We start from the raw sequence: 22,837 nt of genomic DNA on the forward strand, positions 1-22,837 counted from the left end.
TCCTGTGATGTAGTCAGGCCACAGGACCAGTTTAACAGATAACACAGGATATGTGACTCCTGATCTTTTGTCTGCAGCTGCCAACAGTTGTATGCAAATCACCTCCTGTTGTGAGCCCCCGGTCTCTGTAAACACACACACTCTCTAAGCTTGTCACCCTAGTCAAATCAGGTTTAAACTATATTTGATTGGCAATCTTTCCACTTTGACTGTTTCTACAAGACTAGAACACATGATTTTGATTTGAACACCAGTTTCAGGCAAAATATGTCTATCTATGGTTACCAAATACTACTGCAGTCCACACTTGGATAGAGATTAACTATCCTTAATTAGCTAGTATTATATGCTAACCATAGATCGCAACTTCTACGTATTGCTTTCCACTACCTGGATATAAATAAACCATTTTAAATCATAATACATACGGCATCCCACACTTGGATCCTAAAAAATCAAAACAACATTCTTTTTCTACATCTCTTTCCTAGGTATCCTTATCGTCACCCAAACATCTTTATTTTCAGTCCATTTTCATTATTGTGTGCAGTCTTTGACACTCTTTTTCGTACCAGGATCAATTTCCCACTGGTTTCCCTTGGGGGTGTCAAATTCTGACTTGGAGCAGGGAGAAGGGGGGTCAATGTTTTCTGGATTGACCTGGCCACTCCCTCCTCATTTCTCAGAGACGGTGCAGTTCAAGACTGCTGATCTCCCTCTTAATGCTACCACCAACTCTCTCGTGCCTCGTGCTGTCACTCAAATAGGGGCATGACCCCCTGCTGTATGGCCGGTTCAGTTGAACCAGGAGCTCTTCCCTCGGGTGTCATTTGCGTCGATCTCAGGTGGGGTGATTAGATCTCCCCTCTGGCGCTGTCACGGCTGTTGAGGAGGTGGTGTTGTCTCCCGCAGTCGTCGCTGGCTCAACCTCCGTTGACCCTCGGAATAGTGGAAGAGGTTTGATTCTCCCCACCCTCCGCCTGGTCGTTGATAAGGGCGATAGAGGCTCCACCCCCTCGCTTGATGACACCCGGTCAGTTGCTAAGGCCTTGCAGCCTGTCTGTTGACAGCCGGAGCAGTTGATGAGGCCTAGCAGCCTGTCTCCTCGTAGATTTCCTGTCGTTTGGCCTCTCTCGTTCCCCTCCGAAGCCTCAAGACCCGGTCACTGCGTTGGCCGGAGCTCTCAGCGCTTGAGAGTTAGGCTTCTCCTGGATCTCTTGGTACCCGCAGTGTTGTGGTTCCCCATGGAACCGCTGGGTAGACACTAGCCAGTGTCCTGGATCAACAGTACAGATGGAGTCCTTGGTCTTCCTCGTACCACACTCTGATGACTGCTGACTCCCCAATCTCCCATTCGTATCCTGCAGTGAGTATATATCGCTTCGGTGGACAGCGCAGGTTACTTCTACCACAACAATTGATTGAGAATCCATATTTTTCCTCCCTCAGACACTCTTTACTGGTCTGAGTTTGACAACTTTCTTTTCCAAATAATTTATCTATATATTTCATGGCTTCTAGATCGTTAATATTCAAAATTCAGAAAAATTCACATGGCTCTCATTATATTATGCTGTCAAAACAGTATAACCCCACCACCCTTTGATGTGGAATAAAATTCTAAACATCATACCTTCATTCCTGGACAGCTGCCTCAGGGCCCGAACAGCCAGTACTGACGCGACCTCTCCCCCAGTAGTCCTACACGTACGGCAACAAATCACAGTCCGCCTTAAACACACATCTTCCACACGCTCTGCCAGCCTCTACTAAGCCGACAGAGTCCCCCACAAGCCACTTATCAATTGCACATGTCCACACCCTACACAAAGGCTATTTGGCCAATGGCGACCAAAACCTACTGAGCTTATCAATGTACAGAGAATCATGTTTCCCAACACTTCACCAATCGCGACACAACCCCCAGATCCTAGATCTGGATTTTTAATGAGCGGAGAACAAAAACCATGAACCAGCTCCAGTCCATTCACATTGTTCTCAGTCCACTATATAGACATATACTACCTAGTCCTGTTGTGTCGAGATCACTCCCAGCCTGTCAGGTTTCCTAAGAAAAAATATAGAATAGAAACATAACAAAGAAAAACATGCCCAAAACAATAATTGAAAACAATAAACAAACCTTGTGAGCATTTCTTTTTCAACTCACTCTCAGAAACAAAATTAACCTATTATCTAGGGGCGTATCCACCCCCGTATATACTAAGAAACAAAATGAAAACTTCCGGCCTGAGGCAGAAATTGCTTATATAAAAAATAAAAACGAGGAAAGAAAAAATAAAACGAAATAAACTTCATTATTCATGATTGTTAATCTCCATCTATCAATATCATAAAAACCTAGGAATGACTATGGGTCTTTTTAATTTCTTAATCATGCAGTCCACCCTTTGACCAATCTGAATGTTGATCAAGCATGGATAATCTACTGACCACTAGCTGCCGCAGTGTCACATCATTTCACTGTCTAATATTAAATACCTAATATTAACTGTTTAACATTTGATTTGATGTTCTTGTTAGTCCGATTAGTTCACGCATCCGTCAGTTACTTCATCACGCCACATTAATCACACATCCATTTTAGTAACTTCCACTCATAACCTAATCACCTAACCCCTCTATTTATTTTGTATTCTATTTTTATTCTACTCAGTTATATATATTTTTTATTCAATTCACTTTCATTTCATCTATATTCTTTATTCTGCCGGCGGCTTCTGCAGACATGACCTTTGAAAATGACCTATCAGTCCACAGATCCAGCAACCCTGTCGTTGTTCCCTCGGTTGTGGGGCCCTGTGGGCCCCCCGCCTATAACCGGATGGCCCTGGGTTCATCGGGCCCAGTGTCTGTCCTTAGCCATTACCGCTTTGACCCTTACCTCTGACAGTCCCTTCCTGGTTTCGCCCCCTTTGAGCCTGGTCTGGGGAGAAAACCACATACCTACTTTGTTCAGCAACCGTCCTTTTTTGACCAATCTCCAGCTGTGTCTTCATCAGGTCTCGATGAACTGCCTCATGTCGTTCGAACGCTGCTATAAACGCTCTCTGTATCTCAGCGCTGGCGGTCTGACTTCCCATCTCCAACACACAATTGACCGCGCTTTGGATCCATTCGCGCTCTGGATCCATCCACTTTTGTTTCCACCTTGTCCCCGTGACTGCCAAGGTGTTCCCCTTGGATTTTGTTGTCGTTCTGGCATGCGTTCTACGCATTCTATACCGGCCTCCTTTCTTATACTTAAATACAAGGTTTTGTAAAGGCCTGAATATCTTTGGCCATTGTTTCTTCACTTTTATTGTGACATTTCGTTGAAATAGACAGATTGTCTACCCTTTCTATGGTTATTGCATCTAAACCTTCAGTTGCTCCTATCTGTGTATTTGCCATTCTCACCACTTTCAAACACTCGTAATATCACCGTTTGGAAAAACCTGTTTCTCTGTACTTAAACTATTTTTACAAACTTGAGTTAATATGCACTCACACTGATTCTATTGGTGCCGACAGGAATTGATAAAACGCTTAGTATACTACACCCAGACTTTTAACAGTCCATTGGATCCCTCGTTGGAGTTTGGAATCGTCAGCACTGCCTCTGTCCGCCCTCGAGCAGCTATGGAGAAAGAAAGAAAATAAACACACTTAATTAGCAGTGGCATTTCCCTTTCACAATCCATCATTATCTTAAGCATGGAATGTCGGGCATCTTCTATACTAATATCACTTTAGAGAGCGTTAGTGCAATTTTCTCGAATCTTAACGACCCGGCCTTAGTTGTTTTCTGTTCTGTTGTCTTCATCGGAAAACTGGATCTCCCAATCCCTTTGTCATGTTCCTGCTTCACATGACTCTGGGGAACCCTATTTCGCATCAGCCTTTTCCGTCTGTTGATCAATCAGAAATTTGTTATTCACAGCCTATCATTTCTAAACACTTGTGCTGGATATGGTAATTTAGGTGAATAAAATCACTTCTTCCACTTCATGAATTTGTAATTCCTTTTTCATAAAATATTTAACCTCTTATTGCTCGCCAAATGACTATGTGTATATTTAATTCTAACATTTCCTTCTATGTGTAGCTTTATTTATTTCTATCTGAGAAAGCCTAAAAATGTATTCCTCGCTCACATCACATTTTACATACCAGTAATACACATATTTCACACATAATTGTGCGCCCAATTACTACACATTCCCCCGTAACACCTAATCCCTAGGTGTTAGACCCATATCTCACGAGAAAAAAATTTATTTTCAGTGACTTATGTCACAGAATTCCCGTGGCTTGGAACAGTGTCCCTCAACCTGTTCATTAAACTACAGGTGCAGACACTATCCCCATTTTGAAATCCCTGCAGACCAATGATATCCCACTGGTCCGCCGACTCGCAGCCCAAGGCATCCCCCCCAGTTTGCAACCTGGAATGCGAAACCCCGGGCTCCCCACACAAAGATATTCAAAACCCATTCAACTCTCAACCACCGCTGCACACACACAGCACCTCAGATTCAAATCAACCACAGCAAACACCCCCACCTAAACATCCACACATAATATGACTCAATGCGCGCAGTGTGGCAGCGAGCTATGACGAGCGCACACATGACGCATCCCCGTTAATGCGCGCAGGTAGACAGCGAGCTACGACGAGCGCACACATGACGCATCCACGTTAATGCGCGCAGGTAGACAGCGAGCTACGACGAGCTGTCTACCACCGCACGCCACGACGTCCGCAGTCCCCAGTAGGGGAGTTGGGAGCTGGCACCCCCGTTGAAATGAAAAGAAAAATTACACGCCTTGTTCATCTACCAACATCGCCATTGCAGGTGCAGCCGAGCAGAGTGACCCCTCATACGCAGGTCCATCTGCGTAGAGAGTCCCAAACCTAACCTCAAAGCACGCTCCGACTTACGGCCCACCATCATGAACGCAACACCCAAGACACTGACACGGAGACCTGGAGAGAGCCAGAGAGTATGGCCCCACCGCTTGCTGCTACAACATCATCGCCCTGACGCCGGCCAATACCACTACCAGCACTAGAAACCTACAGAAGATCCCAATAACCTGCACTTGAACCCTACAGAAAATAACTATAAACTGCACTAGAAACCTACAGAAGATCCCAATAACCTGCACTTGAACCCTACAGAAAATAACTATAAACTGCACTAGAAACCTACAGAAGATCTTCACAAGCTCCAGTAAATATACACTCATATAGTCAAGCTTAAAATGCCACCCTTGATACCAACATGACAAGGTAAAGAAAGAGAGAGAGAGAGAAAGAGAGAGAGAGAGAGGGAAGGAGAGATAGGGAGGTGGGGAGTGAGGGGAAGGGAGGGCAGGAGAGAGAGTGAGGCGGTGAGGGGGGAGAGGGAATGGAAGAGAGGTGGAGGGGGGTAGGGAGAGAGAGAGAGAGAAGGGGGAGTGAGGGGGGGAGAGGGAATGGAAGAGAGGTGGAGGGGGGCAGGGAGAGAGAGAGAGAGAAGGGGGGGTGAGTGAAGGAGGGAGGGAGAGAGAGAGGGAGAGAGAGAGGAGAGAGGGAGGGAAAGAGAAAGAGAGAGGGAGGGGGGAGAGAGAGGGAGAGGGGGAGGAGGGGAGGGAGATAGAGAGAGAAAGGGAGGGAGAGAGAGAGGGAGGGAGAGAGATAGAGGGGGAGGAGGGGAGAGAGAGGGAGAGGGGGAGGAGGGGAGAGAGGGAGGGAAAGAGAGAGAGAGGGAGGGGGGAGAGAGAGGGAGAGGGGGAGGAGGGGAGGGAGAGAGAGAGAGAAAGGGAGGGAGAGAGAGAGGGAGGGAGAGAGAGAGGGAGGGAGAGAGATAGAGGGGGAGGAGGGGAGAGATAGAGGGAGAGAGTGAGAAAGAGGGGGAGGAGGGGAGAGAGAGGGAGAGGGGGAGGAGGGGAGGGGGGGAAACCTGGGCCCCACATTCCACCACTAGATTAAACTATTTCACCAAACTATCACAGCATAACAATCTAACTCTACTATCAAACTAACCTCTAATCTCCTGTGTGTAGAACCACATGAAACCAAAAGCAGCTTCGAATGGAAACTTACCCTGGCCTCTGCTGCCCCCTACTGCATTCCTAAACAAACACCATCTTCCTCTCAAAAATGGCCGTCTGGCACCCCTACTCAAGATGGCCACTTTATCGCGAGATATCCCGAGAGTCTCGTCATGCCATGTCGTTAGCACAGGTAGCTTAGCATATTAGCTTAGTTAGCTTTAGCTCAGTGCAGGTAGCCAGCACGTCCACCGCTCCACGCACCCCTATGACGTCACAACCGGCGACCACTTAGCAACATTAGCCCCGTTTGCGCGGCTAGTTAGCATTAGCTTAGCTTCAACCACGACACCATAATAACGTTCCCCAACGGCACATTGTCCCGTTTCGCCGCGCGGGCCGACACCTCGCAATGTTAGCGCAACACCGCTCCACCCTACAACAGAACTTAACGCTTCTCAAAACGCCAGTGTACAGATTTAATCAAAAAAATAAAAACATTACAACACACAGGCCATCTCAAACAGTAGCTTGACCCCACCGCCCTTGTTTCAGCAGTGCATAGGGCGACTTCCGGGTCAAACTTTCCGCCCCATTCGATCCCTTAATACATTACACAATTACTTTAAACGCGTCGAATTCGAAAATTTTAAAGTGCCATACACATCCCTGTAGTCCCATGATTCTACCGATCGACTACATACACTCGAAACTACATCGCCCCGTCTCTAGTACACCTCGGACGCCCCCGCGGCTAATGTAGCAGCTAATGCCGCCGCGTTCCAACGGCCCCCGAAAAACCGGCGTTCAATTATTACATTTCCCCACGGCTGTTGGTCATTAAAATTTCATAATAATACAACAATAAGCTCTCACGTTTCGTCAGACATTCCTAACCTCTAGCAGTCATTCAAGCATATCATTGATACAATTCAAACATCATTCAGATTTTGATCTCATGCCATTGTTATCAAAGCACCCGCGCGGCCATCTTTAAAGATTCACATTCGATTTTTACATTTTTCAATAGTTTCCGCGCGTCTATTAAACACGAGATTAAGTGCAATAGTTCACTTTACCTGTACTGAATGCTTAGATTACAAACAGTATTTTGAACCGAATCGTTATCAAGTACTACTTATTCACCGAAATCACGACGGACATGTACCGGAATATGACCCAGAGTCTATACGCACTAAAATGGATTTCCGCCGACTATCGTTTTCTGTAATCCACAAATCTCCATTTGTAGACAAACCTAGCCAGCCTCGTCCTAATCCCCTTCGATCAAACCTTAATGTGGGAATGATCTCCACTTAGTTCGGCCGGTATTGCCCAGAGAGCTCGCCCCGTCGAATTGAAACGGTGAGCGGCTGCCTCCGCACAATACTTTCCAAAAACCTACGTTATAGCTCCGGAGAGGCCTCCCTCCCCATATTGCGTCCACGTTAATGCTCGCGACCCATAACTCCCATTATCATATTGACGCCCTCCATACTCACATCTTCTGATTACGTGACCCGAACAATGTTGAATTATAGTATTAATGACCCCACGTCCTGCCGATGGTACAGATCCCCGCCTGTCGCCGTTTGAGAGACGGCTCCAGGCTGAAACCCGCTTCATCCCGCAAGCGTAGACACACAACTCACTCATTGTCCAGACACGAAAAAATTACCACCTCAGCTGTGCACGTTCCCGGGAAAAACGACTAGGTTTGTCCATTACCCGGGATACACCCCATCGGACCTTCCTAACACTAGATGGTCATTTCATCTCAATGTAGTCCGACACTTCAATTCGCGAGACGCGCATCAAACACTCTCGCCGGCCGATTGAACTAATCAATATGATATCAGTGTTACGCACCCCAACGCCTCATTCTATACCCCTCCCCGAGAGCAATATATATGAGGTACAATTCTATCAACCCCAGTCCGAACTGAGCATCCTACGTATTCCGCCATTATCACGGCTTGTACTCACCTATTTTCAGGTTCTGATGTGTCGAATTTCTTCGGCAGCTGCCCGATGTCCAGTGTTACCGTAAAAAAAAATCAAAATCAAGGACGCTTCTCGTTCAGGGTTAACGGCACCAATTGAAGTCACGAAGGTCTATATTCTGGTTCTGATCAGATCAGAACCGGCTTGATCGTACTCTGCGTTGTGAATTGTGTCTCCTAAAAACCCTTGTACTTTCAAAAGACCGACTGGTCTTGTTCGACAGCAGCTAAGCAGGAGAAATTACGGAGAAGGTGTACCAGCATCTATTTAATTCAAAGTTAACGGTGTAATCACAATGGTTCTGGTTCAATTACAGTAAAGAACACTATAATATTCAAGGTACCGGAGCACTATGCCGCTCGTCCTACTAAGAAAGCAGATTAAAGAATGATAGTTGTTGAGTTGTTGATGTTCTTTGCTGTCTGGCTGACAAACAAAGAAAGTCTTTTCTCCCTCCAAAAGCTCTTTTCCGTTGGTTCTCCTCTGCCCGCGCCGTCCGCTGTGTGAAAAGGTGGGTGTTGTCCTGTGTCGGTTCCGTTTTTTGTGTCTCCCCACCTTCCCATTTTATCCATGAGCCAGAGACCCTGGGCGTGACGTCACCAAGTGACCTCACGCATAGGATTTCCACCCAATCGCGAGCCTTCACAGAGTATTTGAAAAAGAGGGGCCGTCCCGTGAGGCCCACCAGCTATTTCCTTTGTTTTCCAATCAAAGAATAAATACCGTCTAACTAACATAATGCTTTGGTTGTTGAACCCAAGATATATATATTCGAATTGAGATTGATTTCATAAACACAGAGATATCATTTTTGAACAGTGATGCTAAATGAGAATCACAGTAGTTTTATCATTTAAGCCCACTTCCAGTTTCCTAATCATATTCTTTTAACTTAAATCAATATCTATTTTATACAGTTATTATTCAACACATTTAAGTATTTTCCAATGTAGATTCAGAAGTGGCCTATTTCAAACTCTGTGATTCTTATTCATAAACATGGCATATTTTATATCATTAGATTCAGAATTGTTATCACAATATAACAGGACCCTTTGTAGTTCATATTAAACTAATCTAAGTATAGAAACAGACATTTGAAAGTGTACTTGAGTTACTGAGAATGGTGACGCTTTTCTCCTCCCCTACATCTGTCTCAACATGTAATAATCAGACCAGATGGCCTGGCCTCGGGGCATGAGATAACGACTTCCTGTGATGTAGTCAGGCCACAGGACCAGTTTAACAGATAACACAGGATATGTAACTCCTGATCTTTTGTCTGCAGCTGCCAACAGTTGTATGCAAATCACCTCCTGTTGTGAGCCCCCGGTGTCTGTAAACACACACACTCTCTAAGCTTGTCACCCTAGTCAAATCAGGTTTAAACTATATTTGATTGGCAATCTTTCCACTTTGACTGTTTCTACAAGACTAGAACACATGATTTTGATTTGAACACCAGTTTCAGGCAAAATATGTCTATCTATGGTTACCAAATACTACTGCACTACTATTATTACTACTAATAGTACTACTACTACTACTATTAAATGGTAAATGGTAAAACTATTACTACTACTACCAGTGGCGGACTGGCCATCGGGACGTTCGGGACGAATCCCGATGGGCCGGGACCAAAGTGGGCTGGTCCAAATTTTTTTTTTTTTTTTTTTTTTTTTACTTTTTAACTTTTTTTTTTTTGGGCCAGTGTGTGGGCCAGTGTGTGGGCCACTAATGTGGGCCGATGTGTGGGCCAGTGTGTGGGCCAGTGTGTGGGCCAGTGTGTGAGTCGGTGTGTGGGCCACTAATGTGGGCCAGTGTGTGGGCCGGTGTGTGGGCCAGTGTGTGAGTTGGTGTGTGGGCCACTAATGTGGGCCAGTGTGTGGGCCAGTGTGTGGGCCGGTGTGTGGGCCGGTGTGTGGGCCACTATGTGGGCCAGTCTGTGGGCCGGTGTGTGGGCCAGTGTGTGAGTCGGTGTGTGGGCCACTAATGTGAGCCAGTGTGTGGGCCGGTGTGTGGGCCAGTATGTGGGCCGGTGTGTGGGCCGGTGTGTGGGCCAGTATGTGGGCCAGTGTGTAGGCCGGTGTGTGGGCCAGTGTGTGGGCCGGTGTGTGGGCCATTATGTGGGCCGGTGTGTGGGCCAGTGTGTGGGCCGGCAATAAAACAATAAACAAGTTGCATAAACTAAATCAGATTAAAAATGATCACAGTTCTGGTTTGCCTTAAGATGCAGTTTAAGATGGGTCTTGAACATGGAGTATGTAGGGCACTCTCTAATCACAACTGGCAGGCTATTCCAGTAGTTACCACTTTTAACAGAGAACACAGTTTTTGCAATGGTAGTATACCGAAAAGGCACCTTACAGTCCCCTCTACTGATGGCCCTGGTGGTAATGCCAGTGTCTGCTTTCTGTTGGATGAACTCATTCAATGGGGGAGGGGCAAGTCCATGCAGAACCTTGTACATGAAGCAAGTATATTTGAAAACTTGGAAATTCTCGAAACTTAGCATGTTATGTTTTTCTAAAACATTACAGTGATGAAATGAAATTTATTTCCTATCAAATACTTTTATGGCTTTTTTGTAGAGTAATTATATTGGTGTAAGAGTAGTGACATATAAAAGAGACCAGTTGATAAAACAGTAGGCCTACTCGATGTGTGATAAAATCATTGAATGCAGAAACATCCTTGCAGCATTAACTGGCAGGCAGGGCCTGATCTGCCTGAAGTTTTCGATGTTAAACTTGACTGTTTGTCACTTTCTTCACATGACTTTTTGAAGGTCAATGTAGAGTCCAATGTGACCCCAAGATACTTAAATTAATGTACAATGTCCAGCTCCGCCTCTCCCAGAAACACATTAGAGTGAGTGACCTCTACTGGTGACTTTGTGAACATCATACACACTGTTTTCTTGGTGTTAAGTGAAAGACATGCTTTTGTTAGCCAGTCTTGAATGAGACATGAGACATCAGTGAATGAGATTCACGTTTCCTCCCAACTGCGAGTAGGCCTAGAAGCGCAGAAATGGAGAATGCAAAAAAAGAAAGGGTGGAGCTGAAAAAGCTAGAATTAAAAAACTAAAATTGCTAGTAAAAGACGCAGAACAATGTTCTAAAATTACAGACATGTTTACCCGCTGCTGCTGCTAATGATGATGAAGTTCAAGTGGAAGGAACCAACAGTAACATGACAGGTGCATGCAGTAGCCTAGTGCATATTCTACTGTTGGTGTCTGCCGGTTCATGAGGGCTAGCTAGCCTATACTAGCTCTTGCAGTGATTTCAGTCATTCTATTACAAGACAATGTGCTTTCCGTATTCCTGATTCCTTACAGCACGTGGACGTAAATAGTTGTGACTCGTGATGTTTTTTCTCTGACTAAAAGTTTAGTTAGCAATGTTAGGACTAGTGCCCACCACAGCATCAGAAGCTAAAGTGCTAACCTAGAGAGCCAATCAGAACCTAGGACGGGCTGCAAATTAATCGGCTACTAATATTATAATAGTAAATACTAAAATAAAATACTATTATGTTCCCTTCCAAATTTTCATGTTGATATAATATTGGTAATCTAATTGATTGAATTGAGTAGTTGCCATTTTACATGCTTAAATAAGATGTACCTTAGAATTCCCAACTGTTAGCCATGTTCTCGATCTGTATATGATTAGTCTCATCTACATGTTTGTAAATAACCACAGCTAACTAGCTTAAGCTAACAACTAGGTCAGTAGTTAAACATATGTGATTGCATATAACAGCTAACTGCTACAGCTAAGTTGGTAGTTAGCCTATTCCATTAATGTTGAATGTATTTATGAAGGTTGTTGATGGTGGTTGGCGCTGATTAGCAGACATGATTCCGTCAGTCTGCCACAGGGCAGCTGTGTTTGCTGATGCTGCTCACAACCACCAGTAGTGTATAACTGTGTGAGTGTGAATGCTTGATGGTTTCTGTGAAGCGCTTTGTGGAACAATGCTGATATACAGTTAAGAATGAGTAATTCGCTTTTGGTTTTTAAGAAAAAAAAATTCTTGTATTTTTGAAAACTACAGGGGTGAATAATACTGTTTTCTTTTGCTATTTTCTTTTAGAATACTGTTTTGGAGTCTTAATTTTTTTTATTTTTGTTTTTTTTTATCCACTTTTTCTCCCATTTTCTACATTTTCTCCCATCCCAATTTCGTATCATCCAATTCAACCCTCCCCTGTCACGAACGCTGTTTCTTGCCTCCCACAAGCCGGCTGCAATGTGGACTAAGTCATACATAGCACAAGTCCCCTCCGGTACTTGAGGTAACAGCAGTCGCATCTTTTCACCTGCGCAGCTCGATCTCTCAGTGGCGAGGAGTAACGCGTGGGAGGCTCACGCTGCCCCCGACACTTCCTGATTCTACTGCGCAGGCACACCAACCGACCTGTAGGAGTCGCTGTCCACAACGCCCAATCCCCACCCATCAGTTTCCCACCCCCTAATACGGCCAATGTGTATTAGTATGAACGACCAGCTAAACTGAAAGCAATGTGGAGCGCTGGGCTCGAACAGGCGAGCCCAGCGTCTCCAGTATTTGTGGCGAGCGCCTTGCCCACTACGCCACGTAGCCGCCAATTTTTTTTATTTTTGTTAAGAATATAGGACAGGCATATATAAGCATTATGCTTCAGTCTGTACCTTTTCAGTCACTGTAAAATCAAATATTGTTAAATGATGGGGTATATTGTATTGTGTGAGATGATGACTGAATAAACTACTACTACTACTACTACTACTACTACTTTGGGTGTTTTCAAAAGGCTGAAAAACGCTGTATGAATTCAAGCCATTATTATTGATTGCTGATGTTCTTCTTATGCAGTTGACTCTGAGGAAAGAGAGAGCGCCCAATCCAGCACAGCTGACCCTGAGGGGAGAGAGAGCGCCCAGTCCAGCACAGCTGACCCTGAGGGGAGAGAGAGAGCCCAGTCCAGACAGACAGACAGACAGACAGACAGACAGACACACAGAGAGAGAGACAGAGAGAGAGAGACACAGAGAGAGAGACACACAGAGAGAGGGAGAGACAGAGAGAGAGAGACACACACACACAGAGAGACACATACATAGAGAGAGAGAGAGAGAGAGAGAGAGAGAGAGAGAGAGAGAGAGAGAGAGAGAGAGAGAGAGAGAGAGAGAGAGAGAGAGAGAGAGAGAGAGAGAGAGAGAGAAAACAGGCTCTTGGAATGGGTGTCTGGGAGGAAGTGGGGGGTCTTTCAATGTTGATTAAACGGCAAGCAACTAATGTCATGAGTGCCAAATTAAAGGACAATAAATCCAATCTAACTGAAATTGTGTAGCACAGACCTTTCTATTAGGGATGCTCGATATTGGCTTTTTTACCGATACCGATATACCGATATTGTCCAACTCTTAATTTCCGATACCGATATCAACCGATATCAACCGATACCGATATATGCAGGGTTTCCCGCCCCAAGAAATGGAATAATTTCAGGTAATTAACATTACATATCTCTTGTTGTGGAATTAACACAACATTATGCATACTTTTGACAATAAATAAAATCAGAATTGGTTCTTACTTGCTTGCCTGGGTAAATAAAGGTTATAGAAATGTAAATAAAATATTATTTCTTTAAAACCGATACCGATATTTTTCGATATCACATTTTAATGCCGATATCGGCCGATAATATCGGTAGGCCGATAATATCGGACATCCCTACTTTCTATGGATCAAAACCTCAATATTATTATGGTGTAGTTAATACTTCATGTATCCTTAATCCCTAGGCTAATGAGGCACTAAGATGTTAGTAAAAAAAAAAATATGCCAATGACGGGAAGTAACGGTATATGTATGTGTGTGTCTGTGTGTGTGTGTGTGTGTGTGTGCACTGTGCATGAGTGCACATCTAGGGGCGGTGTGTAGATTTGGTCTCCCTGATGTTGACTCCTTAGCCACAGCCTTGGGTTGTTTAATACTGGACAAGTGTTTCATAACGCCCGTTGTGTGGGCCGGTTTCGGGGCCGGTGCGTGGGCCGGTGTGTGGGCTGGTGCGTCTGAATGTCCCGGGCTGAATTTGTGTCCCAGTCCGCCACTGACTACTACTAATAGTACTACTAGTACTACTACTTGTTGTGGCTTCCACCTCGTCACCACCCGTGGAGATTAATCAGGCCCAATGAGGAACAGCTGGACGCGTCCTGAGACAGAGGCACCTGCTGCATAAAAGACCTGACAACACATCTATCAGTGCTTGATCGTACTGACCATTGTGGAACCGTACCTCCACCCCGGTATTCCCAGCGTCACTACCCGCTCATTTCCCACTCATTCTTGTTCCCCTGGACTGGTTACTACAAGCACATGTAAACAACAGTCTCTAACATTTACATTTAACACCACATGAGTTTTTGCACGCTAGACCCACGCACCCATACACATACTGTAATTGAAACACACACATCTCATTCACATGGGCCGTGGGCACACACACACTTCCCCCATTTAGGCCTTGTTAGTTTAGTATGTTTGATTATTTCTTTTACTTGTCTTTATTTATTAAAGTATCTTTATTGTATTACTTCTGTCTTCTGTGTCTGTCTGTCCTGGGTTTCTGCCACACTTGACTCTCTTTAGTATTAGCGTAACACTACTACTACTTCTATTACTACTACTACTACTTCTATTACTACCACTACTACTTAGGGGTGTAAGTTAACGATGCATCGATCCTAATGTGACGATTCAACTGCATCGATTTTAATTTTTTTATTTACCTATAGTCCATTCATGCTGAGTGAATCAGTTCCCCCAGCCACATTTGTGTATTCAATTTTTTTTGGGGAATTAACTGATAGAAAATGTATCGAATCGAATTGAATCGTGGTCAAATTAAGAGATTTCATGATGCATTGAATCGTTGCCTGAAGAATCGTAATCAAATCTAATTGTTGAAGGTTTGAATCGTTACACCCCTAGTAGTACTGCTACTACTATTACTACTACTAGTACTATTAGTCCAGGGTCCATCATCATTTATTTCACTCTGCATTCCACTAGGGCCTGTTTTTTTTATCTGCTCCTATGTTTTGTTTTTTATTTTATTAATTTAAAATGTTTTTATGTTTTAAACTTTTTTTATTATTATTATTATTCTTATCTTTTTATTTTATTCATTTGAATGTTTTCTTATTTTAAACTTTTTATTACATTTTTTATTTAATTTCCTTCTGCTGTGAAGCACCTTGAGAGCTCACTGAGTATAAAGTGTGCTATATAAATGAAATCTATTATTATTATTACTATTAATATTATTACTACTATTAATATTACTACTATTACTACTACTAATACTACTACTACTACTACTACTACTACTACGACTACGACTACGACTACGACTACGACTACGACTACGACGACTACTACTACTACTACTACTACTACTACTACTACTACTACTACTACTACTACTACTACTACTACTACTACTACTACTACTACTACTACTACTACTACTACTACTACTACTACTATTGATACAGCTACTGTAGCTTGTATCAAAGGCAAAGACCTGACACTGATTGGAGAGGACTCAACACATTTTAGGCCGGGCTATCCTATAGCAAGCAAGCTGGTTTGGCTAAGCTGTGAACAGGTAAGATTTTCCCCCTCAAAAAATATAGCTAATGTGGAAAAACAACCCTCTCCCCAATAAAAGAAAATAAGGGGGTCAAAACATTTATATATCCTTCTTAACTGTAACTATATATATATTAACCAACAATTTCAGACACTACAGGACCATACCATCTCAACCTTGCAGACTGCCTATGGATGAATGCTAACGTTAGCTAGTTAATTTTGCCTAGTTTCTATTTGAAAGCAACAGAATTCCTGAGAGCCGGGCGGCTGGGTGGTGCAGCGGACATTGCGCTCATCACCAACGCAAGAGACACCGGTATTGAATCCGGCTGTCAGCGTTGCCTCTGGCTTGGGCCGGCCGTCATACTGACTCAATTGGCAGAGTTAGCGGGAGGAGAGTCGATGGGTGGTAGTCTGGTCGTTGTAAACAGCGACTCCTACAGGTCGGTCAGGGCGCCTGCGCAGCAAAGACAGGAAAATGGCGGGGGCAGTGTGAGCCTCCTACACGTTACTCCTCGCCAATGAGAGTCCGCACTGGGAGGTGAAAAGATGTGACTGGCTGCCTCCACATGTATCGGAGGGGACATGTGATGGGCTTCTATTCTCCCTACGACCGGCCAGTGGGGGGCACATGTGAGCAACGATCAGGACAGGGGAGGGAGAATTGGCACAAGAGGTAAATTGGGATGGGAGAAAAATCACAGAAAAAAAAGGAGGAAAAAAAGTAGATAAAAAAAGAATTCCTGAGAGCCTTAATGCATTATATTCCTTTATATTTGTGTCAGTGTGTACCTGAATGTTGTCTTTTCCTTTACATAAATAAAAACATTTCCACCATAAATTGATGCAGAAATAACACAAATTGGTGCATAAAAGTTCACCCGAATGAAGGAAATAAAGTGTTTGACGCTCAGAATGTCCTGGGGGAGGACACCCACACCCCCTGCTTTAAGTATTTACCCCAGTGTTGAAATCAAACCCTTAAATCAAATCAAATCAAATGTATTTGTAAAGCCCGAAATCACAAGGTAATGTCCCCATGCGCTGGACAAGTCTTCTTTAAATAAGTCAAGAAGAAACATCACAATAAATCAAGAACAAAAACCCACCATTATATCCAAAATAAATTATATAATAAAACTCACTAAAAACCTAGCAATAGGAATAAAGCACCACAGGCGATGTGGAGGAGAGAAACCAGTAGGTTATGAATATAACCGTGTTCTATGAGTATAGTGACGCTCAGCGTCTACTGCACATATTCTCACTCCAATGCTGTACACTGAATAAAAACTCACAAAATGTACCTTTACATACCAACATCCGTCTGGCCACACCCCCCGCTACCTATATAAGCAGGGGTGTGGCCACACACTCATCTCCTTCTCAATCTTTCACCACAAGGCAAGATCAAGGGCCGCAGTGGCGTCTAGACGCTGAGCGTCACTATACTCATAGAACACGGTTATATTCATAACCTACTGTTCTATGTCGTATAAGCTTCCGCTCAACGTCTACTGCACAACGGGAGCTGAGCGGGAGCTGATGCTCGACAAATGTACCCCACTGAGGCCCCCCACAACCATCAGAACCGGGGAGGACCGAGCCCCCCGACCCTCCCTAATGGAGGGATACCCTCCCTATTGGAGGACGGGAGGGAGACGGATCCGACCGTGCGAAGAGGAACTCGAGCAACTCAACGCACAGGGTGAGCAGACCGTGGCTTGACCCCACGACTACGCACACGCACAACCCGCATGCCACCAGGGAACGAACGGAAGGAACAAACCTCGTTACCGCCCCCAAAATCACGGGGTCAAGAGCAAAGCTCAACCCTGTGGCAAGGCCGTAGCAGCGGAGCGAGAAGGAAGACCCAGACCCAGAAGGGACTGGATCCCCCCGGAAAAAGGGGGCCCGGAGAGGCCAATGACGCCACAGCATCAAGACCTCACCAGGCGGTCACTAGTGACACCGCCCCCCACATCGCCAGCGTATTCGGACAGGGCCCATCCAAGAGCAGGCCCTTCTCCCCACTAGCACGCCGCCTGGCTCACTGACCCTGGCATACTCAGGCAGTCAGCATGGCTGTAACTCGAAGCACTCAAGAGGCTACACTACAGCGGGAGCAGGCAGCGCACCGGGGAGACGACCTCCAGAAGAGGCCGATCCCTCAATCCAGGCAGCAGGCACTTGACCCGAGCCTGGAGCACTGCGGACGAGACAGGCGCCAAAGGGGTCAACTGAAAACAGCACCCCGGTGGAAGGGGCGTATGCTGGCATTGTTGAGCACCATGTCAAAGCCTCCACCAAAAAATCCCTGACGCTCTAGAGGGGCCGAGGCAGAGAAGGCTGACACGATTGGCAGACGTCATGAACGTGCAGGGGCACACTCAACCGGGTAACCCGGGAGTTGACTCCGCTCCAACACACCAGGGAATCAACCACCCTCTTGGTTCAACATGCGGTGATTGTTCCTATAACCCCTCAGGAAAAAACTCCAAAACACACCTGCGGGTATACACTGGCTAATGGCTATACAGCAGTACAAGTGTTTTAGTTTTCAAAAAGGGTTTATCCCAGGCCTACGGGTCGACGACAAACAACTTCGGACCGGGCCCGGCGGACCGGGACGTACACAGGGATGCCAGAGGAGTACTATAAAACCACCTCAACAGCCCCCTCTCAGCCATGCGTAAGCGGGAGAAGAGAGGGGCGAAAAGAATGGAGAACGAACATCTCCATAATATCAAACCCTGTGACACCCGGGCCGACCCGGCATTTTTCCCCCTGAAAAAAGCACAAGTCCCTCAGGGTACCAGAACAGCAGATCTGCGTCCCCGGCGGACAACGGGTTAACTGACCTGGACCAGCGTGACCAGAACCAGTCCCGTGCCCTAATCACGCCGACATCCCCAACTCTAGGAGGGGGGGTAAGTACGCGTGTCGATCGAAAACATTATAGAGGGCGCCACCCAGACGGTCCCGTTCGTACCGTGCTCAGTGGCCCACCCCAAAGGCGTGAGACCCCTCTACCTATGCTTTGATCTATTCCGTTAACATCCCCCAGATATGAACAAGAATTCGTCGAGACAACCTAGTAAACTGGCGCTTGGAAGAGACAAACTCCATCCCAGTTGCCCCATAAAAACGCAGTTTTAATGATGAGCAACCAAGGCGCACAAGCCTCATGTGTGATTCCTATCAGAAACACCCAGGGCCAGCACTATGTACACGTCGAGACCCAAAACACATCAATGGATAGTCTAACAAGACACCAGATACCGTTCCTCCAAGCCGCCTGTGGGAACGACAAGAAGCCGTTTTTTTTATTAAAAAAAAAATCAGAAAAAAGAAAAAATAATACGGACATGGGTCCCATGCGACGCGGCTGAGGGAAAACACCACCCCGTCAACCACACTTCATAAGAGGGGACGGTGAGCGACGTACCCCTATGACGGGGGGAAACCCATGACTCAACAGACCTGTAAGGCGAGGAGTCAGGGAAACCCTAAACAATACCCTGTCCACCTACTCCAAAAAGGAGAGGACGGGGAACCCCCAGAGAGACTTCCCACGTGAGCTGTATAGATTGAAAAGACATATTGCAGCATTGAGCTATGTAACAATTGGGTTAGGACTCTCCGAGGAGGAGCTCTGAACTCCCCGAGGAGAAGACTCCAAACACCAGAGGAGGAGGCTCTGACCCAATACACACACTACCAGTAGGGAGCAGCGCAGAAGAACCACGTCTCTACTGCGTTGCATCACCCACCAAGCTCAATAATCGAATTGAATCGAATACACACACAACAGAGCAGAACTCCTTTTCGAAGTTCTACTCACCTTGACAATCTGAGGAGGAGGCTCTGAAACTCTGAGGAGGCTCCCTCTTTTCTTTTATTACTGGGAGGGAGGGTCCGAACTCACAGAAGGCTCTTCTCCCTGAAGAAGAGCTCTGTGAGGAGGAGGCTCTGAAAACTCCCTGAAACAGAACCATAACATGGAACCTGAACAACTCATGGAAGCCTTACCAATAGAAACGCGCCCAGTGACGTACTCTATGGCGGGGGAATTTCCGCGGTGCACACGCCCAATCTTTCAGGGCGTGGGACCAGGAAACTCCCGAACCAGCAACGTGACAGGAAGCCCGAAGGACAGGTTTTTTTTTAACCCCTGCCCAAACAGAAAAAGGGGGAGGAAGGGTTTACCAGTTCACCCCTTTACGACCCCTCACCCCTGATACGATGTAATGACAAAGTAGAGCCATGACACCAGTCATAGCATGCTACATGAAGCGTTTAACAGCTTCACATAGCTCATGTGCGAACCTGCTATCTAATTTTTACTAAGGAAAAACACAGAATAGAGAGGGCCCCTTTAAGAGCCCCGTTACCAGACTTACACATGTGCTTCTATGGGCCAAAACCTAACCCAGTTGTGGATCTCAACGACACATACAACCCTTCATCACAACAAAAAAGGGGCAAAAGTACACTCTTAGTACAGAGGAACGCCGTTTTTCATAACGAGAGAGACATAAGTCCTCGATTACGTATTGGCCACAGGCCTTGCTAAGCACATATGACAGTAACCAAACAACCTTTTCCCTAGGAAAAAAATCGTTTTCTCAAGCAGAAGCACAACCCCAGCAGTTTAAGCTGAGGGCTACATCGTATCCCCACAAAGATAGTGACACAATATATTGTAAACAAAACATGTTTGAGAGGAGGGGGGGAAGCCCCAGGGAAAAAACCGGGGGGGTCACCCCTCCCTACCTTACCCTTGATACGACCAGGTTGAACAGGTACCCCTGTTAATATGTGAACACGCTGTTCATTGTCATCACAGGCTGAGAGAAGAATTTATTCCTCAATCACATGTCACTAAGCATAGCTTCACAGGTTAACTTAGTTGTGAGTTCAACCACGTTACTAACGTTACATGAACACACATGTTCTCATCACAACTAAACCAGTTCATTTTTACACACGTAAAAAACAACGTCGATTTTCTAGGTAGAGAGAAGCTATACCAGTGACAAGACAATTCACACACAACACGCGTCGTATCCTCAATGTATTGCAGCAACACGCGTTTTGGAAAACATCGTTATTACAAAACATTTAGAAGGGAAGGAAAGAAGAAGTGTTAAGTCCGGCAGGACTCCTTACCTCCAGCCTGAGCGCAGGCAGAGAGAACTGTGAACACTGGTTAACAGGGACAGCCGAAGTCGAACCCGGCGTCTCCTGCGTTGGCGACGAGGGCAAATGTCCGCTGCGCCACCCAGCCGCCGTTCTCCATGTTGACGAAGTCCTCGCTGGCAGGGCACCCGGTGTAGGGTCGACTAACATCCTCTGTCAAAGATGACGTCGTAGTCAGAGTGTTAAGGCTTGTTATACTCACAGTAACATTCAACAGTGTAGCATTAAGCTAACAGCCGCTCCCGACTGATAGCAACAAGCTAACGTTTCCTAGCCTAGTGAACACAACAGGCTAGCGCCGCAGCTAACAGCTGACTGGCTAACAGTAGGCCACACATTAGCACGCAAGCTAAGCAGCTATCACCTGAACTGTACACAACGACATAACAAGCCACACTTCAGACAGGCCGCCGTCTGAATCCCTCCTCATCCTAAGAGAGAAGAGAAAAAGAAATGTCACACAGTTTTCAACAGTGATTTAACAGACATACGGCGGAGTCGGCACAATTCCCATACGGGCTGCAGCCGACTTGAGCATGGAACTACCGATAAAGAAGATCCAGACCCACATTTCCTCATGCTTAGGGTGTAATCTCTCATTCATTTGAAAGAAGGGGCCTTCACGGGACAGAGAAGCATCCGCTCGTCCAGAGAACCAGGTTTAAACCAGATCTCGGTCGCGGCCCACTAGTTTGACCATTATGGGCGTCAGACCAGGACCCTCCGTCCGTCGCCTAAGAGGCCGAACAGAGGACCCCAATCTGGGGTTGGCCTTCGTAAAATTGTCAGCTAACCCCCATAGCATTAGCAGACAACTGACGCCCGCATAGAAAAACATTACTCACCCAGCCCAGAAAGCAACCAGTTTCTCACAACAGCCGGTGCCTCCTGCAGTCCAGCTGTAGAACCGGAGGTTCAATACCTATCCAGCCGCAGCAAGGAGGACTGCAGGTGGGGAGTAGATCAGCGACGCGAGCCCCTAATACGAAAAAGCCGGTGGAGGTCAGAATGATCATCATCTTCCAGACACCCCAGTGACGAAGACATTATCGCCGTATTTTCTCGAAAATAGTGAGAGAGAAAATAAAGATATAACGTCAACGTATCTCCTTGTTCTTCTGTTTTCCTTTCTTCAGCTAAATACTTTCTCCATGTCAAGTGATTGATATACAGGCACTCTCTTGTGGTGAAATTTGAGAAGGAGATGAGTGTGTGGCCACACCCCTGCTTATATAGGTAGCGGGGGGGGTGGCCAGACGGATGTTGGTATGTAAATGTACATTTTGTGAGTTTTTATTCAGTGTACAGCACTGGAGTGAGAATATGTGCAGTAGACGCTGAGCGGAAGCTTATACGACATAGAACTTAGAAGGGCCGTTCAAGGCGGGATCGCCCTACTTGGATGTCGGTGATAATACTGTTGCTATGGATGATCGATGGGTGGAGATGGACAATAAAACTGGCGAATAGTTGGTATGTACATATACGTGTAATAAAACACAAATATGTACATGCAATAGCAACTGGGGTACATAAGAACATGTATATGTATATGGCTGACTATGACACGGTGTAGTTTGACCTCGGGTCATTCTCTGGTCTGATTCTGTTATTTTCCTCTGATGATGTTTGTGTTGTTCAGGTCAGAGTTCCGTCAACTTCATCTATAACTTTGTGGAGGCACATGAAGGAGCGCACGGAGACTTCAGTCTGAAGGAGGGACGTCCGCTCACAGGTAAAATCCTCACTATAGACCTGTTCGCAGTCCACGTCAGACTCAGTGTGCGTGTGCATCAAGTGGGCAAAAGGAACGCAATCCTGGTCAGAACAACGGGGCAGACTACAATATATTTGCATTTGTTAGCCATGCTAGCGATCTAAACAATCAATCCATGCCAAAGCTAGATATGTAAAAGGTGAAAGACTCACACTC

The 22,837-nt window shown here is 45.7% G+C and overlaps 1 protein-coding gene across 2 annotated transcripts in view; it reads left to right on the top strand.

The window, feature by feature from the left end:
• Positions 1–22,837, top strand: part of vwa10.2 (von Willebrand factor A domain containing 10, tandem duplicate 2) — a 167,594-nt gene that overhangs the window by 120,918 nt on the left and 23,839 nt on the right. For both annotated transcript variants that reach the window (XM_084319062.1, XM_084319063.1), the window contains one exon: positions 22,547–22,639. In XM_084319062.1, the coding sequence (XP_084175188.1) occupies positions 22,547–22,639 (93 nt within the window). The remainder of the gene's footprint in view (positions 1–22,546; positions 22,640–22,837) is intronic.

This window comes from Notolepis coatsorum, assembly GCF_963971535.1.
Source record: "Notolepis coatsorum genome assembly, chromosome: 7".
Taxonomy (NCBI): domain Eukaryota; kingdom Metazoa; phylum Chordata; class Actinopteri; order Aulopiformes; family Paralepididae; genus Notolepis; species Notolepis coatsorum.